Genomic DNA, 6614 nt, shown 5'->3' with positions numbered 1-6614 from the left:
TCGACATGGACACCAATGAAGTGCCACACTTATGTCAACATTTACATGTGTTGACCTTTCTGTGTTGATTTTTTCTTGTGGCGATTCGCGTCACACCCCCCCCCCCCCCGCAACCCCCACTCCCGCGATTCACGGCACACACACACCCCCCCCGCGATTCTTGGCACCCCACCCCGTCACCCCCCCTCCCGTGATTCACGGCACACCCCCCGCGACCCCCCCCTACCATGATTCGCCGCAACCCCCGCCCCCGTAACCCCCCTCCCGCGATTTGCGGCAAACCACCCCGCGACCCCCCTCCCGCGATTCTCTGCAATCCCTCCCCTCCCACGATTCGCAGCATCCACCCCCCCACAACCCCCCCTCCTGTAATTCGCGGCACCCCCCGCGACCCCCCCTCCTGCAATTCGCGGCACCCTCCGCGACCCCCCCTCCCGCGATTCGCGGACACCTAAGTTGCAATACAGGGCATCTTTCATACAATTCTAACCATATTTCTCATATACAAACGTTCACAAATTAAGGGGGCGCAGCCCCTTACGACGGTGTGAAGAGCGCCCGTAGGGCGCGATGAATCACCTAGTTAACTATATGTCTGTAAAAGAATGTAATGTGTAAGTTATACTACTGTGTGAAACTAAATCTTTTCTGTTAATAAAAACTATAAAAAAAAAAAAAAGATGCTTCACCTCTGGGAACTGTTTATAAATAGAACGAAGTAACAAAAAAAAGTTCAATTGGTGAAAATATCTGCTTGGTGTCATCATAGTCATCGTGTCTTGTCTTCCAGGAATTATTTAACAACGTCCAGTGCATTGTGCGTATTATATAGAGTACAAGAGTAGTCATATGTATTTATATATGGTCTTCTTATCCACAGCCATTCACAATCTCTGAAATGGGGGCAGTAGTCATCAAAGATTAGTCTCCTCCTTTATGTCTCTGTCCTGGTAATTGTCATGCCGGCTGCAGCGCAATGATATCAGGACATACAGGCTCCTCACAAAGAAAATCCCTGCAATGACCGTATAGTAACTTCCGTAGACCAAAAACTGAGGAAAGAAATGGATATATTACTTGTGTGATTATTATGATGTTACAGTTCTTTTTAGCTAATATAATAATATATGTGTATTCCTAGTGGGTTCAGTACTTATAATAGAAGCTTTTAAGTGGTGTGGCGGCTTCTCACTTTCAGATGAAATTACATGATGTCTTTAAAAGCTGAGGATACATTGGAAATTTAGTTTCCTTTAAAGTAATACTGCCGCATAAGCAGGGCAGGCAACAGAAGTCTTACGGCCCCGTACACTGAGGCAGACTGTGACAGCCGCAATGTGGAACACAGTACAGGCGGCCAAGCGGAGGGCACAGATACAGTTGCACAGCCAGCCGCAGCACAGTAGTGTGCAGGCCGCCGGTACAGGGCATACATCGGAGATGCCTCTGGGGCCCCTAAGATCATCGAGGCCGGGGGGCGGGGCCACGGCGGTGCAGGAGTGAGGAGGTGCGAGAGTGAGCTCCCTGACATGCATGGATCCGTGCATACCTGTGGAATCTGAAGCCCAGCATGAGCATCCAACCCGGGGATAGATAGCTCCTGTGAAACCCGCTGCCAGCGATTGAGAGTGGGGAGACGCGCCGGAGCATACAGCTGTCTGTGACAAGGGGCGGCTGCCAGTAACTGAGAGCGGGAGATGGAGAAACGCTGGAGGCGCATGCTAGCGCACAGCAGTGACGACAACACGAGTCAGCGCGTCTCCATCCCCTCCCGGAGTACAGCGGCGCGAGGTGCAGCAAGCAGCCAGAGCCTCCCTGAGGAGACAGCCGCAGGCGATACAGGAGGCTGGGCGGTGAGCGGTCCAGCTAGGAAGGGGGTCTTGGAGTAGGCTGCTGTGGACACATACAGGAGGCTGGGAGGTTGTGAGAGAGCCTTCCTTCATTCTCCTGAGGACAGGCACCTGTACAGGGGCATTATAGCCCAAATGGGCATCTAACAGACACTGGAGGCAGCAGGAGGAAATCACAAACACCGCTGAGGTGAGAGCCAGCTTGGTGAGGGGTGAATGTTCTACAACATAGACTGCCGGCCACAAATCTGCAAAGACTCCCTGAGGCCCATCAGAAGCTTTGTCAAGCTCCATCTAAATTAGGTGGTAGTAAAAACTAAAGCTCCATTGAGCGAATAGTGGTCGAAGCCCAGCTGGCTGAGAACAAGGGCAGCTGTAAGGTGGATTGAATCTTTACACAAGCATATCTACACAACAGTTGTGGGCCCGGGACCGCGGTTTCCTGTATAAAGCAAGGAGCCACCTGAAAGTTTCAAGAATCGGAAGCAACGAGCCGGTGCAGTATAAAACATTTATTTCTAACCGTGACTGTTTATGTTTTGCTGGTTGTGAATAGGAGTGCGAGGTCTGCTATTTAAAGGGGAAGTGCATACAGCGCAAGACAGCTAGCTCTAAGCAGCACAAAGGGCCAGACTGATTACACTGTTTAGTGCCCACAACAAAATGGGCAAAACAGGTAACACATCATCAGCTGCCGCCAGGCTGGAGAGGTATGCCCGCAATACGGCACAAACCCCCACGTCTACCCCGCAGGCAACACCAACAAAAAATAAAAGCCCCACCCCAGTCCCGGAGATTACACTCCAACAAGTATTAGAGGCAATAAATAGTTCAGAACAACGGCTGTCCGTACAAATCAATGAGGTACAACAGGATATGGCTGCAATAAAAACTGAGCTCAAGGCAACCACAGAAAGGATTAAAGAGGCAGAGGTCCGTATATCTGCACTTGAAGACATCAATAATCATTGGTCGAATAAAGTAAATAAAATGGCCCTGCAAATCACCGAAATGAGGAGTAAGATGTTAGACGTCGAAGGTAGATTAAGAAGAAACAACCTACGCTTCGTGGGTTTGCCGGAGCATGAGGAGGGTGCAGACGCATCTAAATTTATTGTAAAATGGATGTGTGCTAAATTCGGGAAATCTTCATTCACAGATCATTTCTCGGTGGAGAGGGCACACAGGGTACCATTCCGGCCATTACCACCAGGAGCCCCTCCAAGAACTAAATTTCCAGGACCGGGACACTATATTGCGTCTGATACGCCTGAAAGGGCCACTGGAGCACAACGGGACAAAAGTCTCGGTGTTTCCAGACTTTGCTTTGGAGGTACAAAAGGACAGAGCAAAATTTGTCGATATTAAAAGAAAACTACGGGAAAAAAACATAAAATACTCAATGGTATTTCCCTCCAAGTTAAGGGTAATAAACAACGACGAGACACTTTTCTTTTCTACACCAAACGAGGCTGCTAAATGGCTAGACAAAACGTCCCCAGGAGGTCGGCAGTTGGCGGATTGTTAGTCCACAGGACACTGCAAAAAAGAATAATAGAGGAAAAACAAAAAATGAAAACGAAATGATGTGTCAGGGAGCCCCCTGCAAATTGGTGGTTTCACTGGTATAGCCCCCCAGAAAAAGAAAAGGGGAAAAGAGGGGTGTAAGCGTGTATATAGTCACTGTATTTTTGCCTGGTTTTTTTTTTTTTTTTTGTTAGGGGCGGGGGGGGGGGGGGGGGTGGGCTGGAATAGGTATGCCTAGTGGAAAAGGGTATACAGGGAGGGGGGAGGGTTATTTGCGTCGGGGATGTTACGTATGGAATTGTATGTTATTATGTAGGTATAAGCTCATTTTCGGAGGGAAGCTCATGGGGTTATTGGCAGGAGGGGCCCTACCCCATGATACAAGTACAGATTTAGCCCTAAGGGAAGGGATTATTTGTCAAAAGCGGCCTCAGGATGGAGGACGTGAGGGAAAGGCAATGAGAAATGGCCACAGGGACGATTAAGGCACTCGCGTGGAACGTACGTGGGTTAAATGACCAAATAAAACGATCCCTAGTGATGAACCAACTGAGGCAGTATGGGGCGGATATAATCTGTCTATCCGAAACACACCTAGTAGGAGGGAAGTTAATGGCCCTCAAAAAAGCATGGATTGGCCATACATACCACGCCCCCTTCACGTCCTCATCCAGGGGTGTTTCACTCTTAGTAAGGAAAACCCTGGCATTTATCTGCAATAGGGTCTTGATAGATCCCGGAGGATGTTATGTTTTTCTGGACTGTGTGATAAATACTTTGCATATGATAGTATTGGCAATCTACATCCCGCCACCATTCGCATATAAGGTCCTGATAAAGGCCTCCGAGTTTGTGGCCCCCTTCCCGCTTGCGCTGGTGTTGTGTATGGGAGATTTTAATAATGTTTTGAATCCCCAGCTAGATAGATGGAGGAGTGTCTCCTCGGGAATAGCAAGAGGGAATATGGGCTTCGCCAATTTCATTAAGGATATAGGATGGGTAGATCCTTGGAGAGAGCTCAACCCAAGTGCCCAGCAGTACTCCTGCTTCTCAGCTACATATGTAGCATTTTCTAGGATCGACATGGTGCTGGTTTCTAGGAACTTCATGCCACTGGTTCACAGGATCGAGTATAGACCGAGGGGAATATCAGATCATTCCCCAGTATATATGGAATTTGCCGAGCCCAATGAAAGAGGGAGTAACTTTTGGAAATTGAATCCAAAATGGTTATGTAGTATCGATCTGGACTCAGATCTAGTGAATCAGTGGCAGGAGTTCTGGGAAAAAAATCTGGGTTCGGCTGGGTTGCCTATTATATGGGACGCATTAAAGGCATTTATGAGGGGAACTTTCAGAAAACAAATAGCCGAGGTTAAGGAAAGGAGCAGGGAAGATATAAGGGTTAAGGAGAAGGACTGTCTCAATAAGGAAACAGAATATCGTATAAAAAAGTCCAATACTTCGTATGTAGAGTGGCAGGAGGCTCAGACGATATGGCTAGAGGCTATAAAAAAGGTAAATCTAAATATAATGTACCATAGAGCCACACAAAGATATCAAAACTCTGACCGCCCAGGAAAGTACCTGGCCTACCTAGCACAGGCAGAAAGCCCACCAAATATAATACCAGCGATAATGAACCAAGCGGGGGTAATAGTGAATACACCATCCCAGATAGGGGGAGCCTTCGAGGCATATTTCACCCAGTTATATAAAAATAGGTTAGAGCACAATGTAAAAGAAATAAAGAACTACTTGGACAATATTCAACTACCAAAGCTGAGGGAGGAAGACTCCTTGGAGATTGACGGCCCCTTGGTAATTGAAGAAGTGAGGAATGCAATAAAAATCTTACCTAGTGGGAAAGCCCCAGGATTGGATGGCATCCCAGCGGAGGTTTATAAAAAATATACGGAGGTACTTGCACCCCTATTGTTTGAAACACTTAGGGGCAGTTTTGAGTCGGGGGCCGTTCCGAAATCAATGACAGAGGCCAAAATAATTATGCTATTAAAACCAGGCAAGAACCCATCAGAGATGGATGCATATAGGCCCATCTCCCTCATCTCGTTTGAGGCGAAGGTAATGGCCAAGATTCTTGCAGAGAGAATGAACAAACATATATTTACGCTGGTCCATCCAGATCAAACTGGCTTTATGCCAGATAAAGCCACCAGCATAAATATACGTAGACTATATTCCCATCTGCAGATAATGGGTACAGGCGAGAGGAAGGCTGCCATAGTCTCACTAGACGCTATAAAAGCGTTCGACGCTGTAGAATGGCCATACTTATGGGAGGTCCTTAAAGCATATGGAGTGGGTCCAAACTTCATAAAATGTATTCAGTTACTATACACAGACCCATCGGCCAGGGTTTCCGTGAATGGCTGGACGTCCCCCTCTTTTAAACTCGCCAGGGGAACCAGGCAGGGGTGTCCCCTCTCCCCAGTCCTGTTTGCCCTGGCGATTAAACCCCTGGCATGCTTGATCAGGCAATACCCGGGAGATATTGGTTTTGGGGGCGCAGGCCAGATGGAGAGGATTTCATTATATGCGGACGATTTATTAATATTCCTAAAGCAACATACAGTATCCCTCCCTTTAGTACTGAAGTGGATTGAGGAATTTGGGGATTACACCGGTTTCAGGATTAACTGGACGAAATCAATCATATTTCCAGTAGGGGACCCAGGGAACTACCCCTTATCCTCTCCATCACAGTTACAATGGGCTTTAACATTCAAGTACCTCGGAGTCCATATATCCCGGGATCCTAAAGAGTTTATTCCATTGAATATATAACCCCTGCTGGAGTGGCTAGGGAAAAAAATAAAATCGTGGAGTAGATTGCCATTGATCGTGGCCGGAAGGGTCAACTTGGTTAAGATGACAGTCCTACCTAAATTTTTGTACATAATACAACAATCTCCAATATATCTCCCAAAATCATTATTTAGAAAACTTAATAGTATTATCTTGTCGTATATTTGGAACGGCACCCGACCAAGGGTTCAACTCAACAACTTAATGAGAACAGGGACAGATGGTGGGCTGGGGCTCCCTGATTTCAGGAGGTACTATATTGCCTCTCAGTCAGCCCAATTGAGAACATGGCTAAGAGAGGAGGAACATGGTAGTCATATGACCAAAGCTTTGGTAGCAGTATCCACACCGGATATCAGCCCTTTATATAGGATTATACAGGGGGATAAATGCCCCAGGGATCTACCT

General features: G+C 47.3%; 1 protein-coding gene across 1 annotated transcript in view; it reads right to left on the bottom strand.

Moving 5' to 3' along the window:
• Positions 1-457: 457 nt before the first annotated feature.
• LOC146079440 (thiamine transporter 2-like) overlaps positions 458-6614 on the bottom strand; it is a 49977-nt gene continuing 43820 nt past the window's right edge. Inside the window, exon 5 of the mRNA XM_083186219.1 lies at positions 458-1052. Coding sequence (XP_083042345.1) covers positions 915-1052 — 138 coding nt within the window. The 3' untranslated portion in view covers positions 458-914. The remainder of the gene's footprint in view (positions 1053-6614) is intronic.

Source organism: Crinia signifera, chromosome 5 (assembly GCF_055691185.1).
Source record: "Crinia signifera chromosome 5, ASM5569118v1, whole genome shotgun sequence".
Classification (NCBI taxonomy): Eukaryota; Metazoa; Chordata; class Amphibia; order Anura; family Myobatrachidae; genus Crinia; species Crinia signifera.
This window is presented reverse-complemented; position numbering and strand designations above follow the sequence as displayed.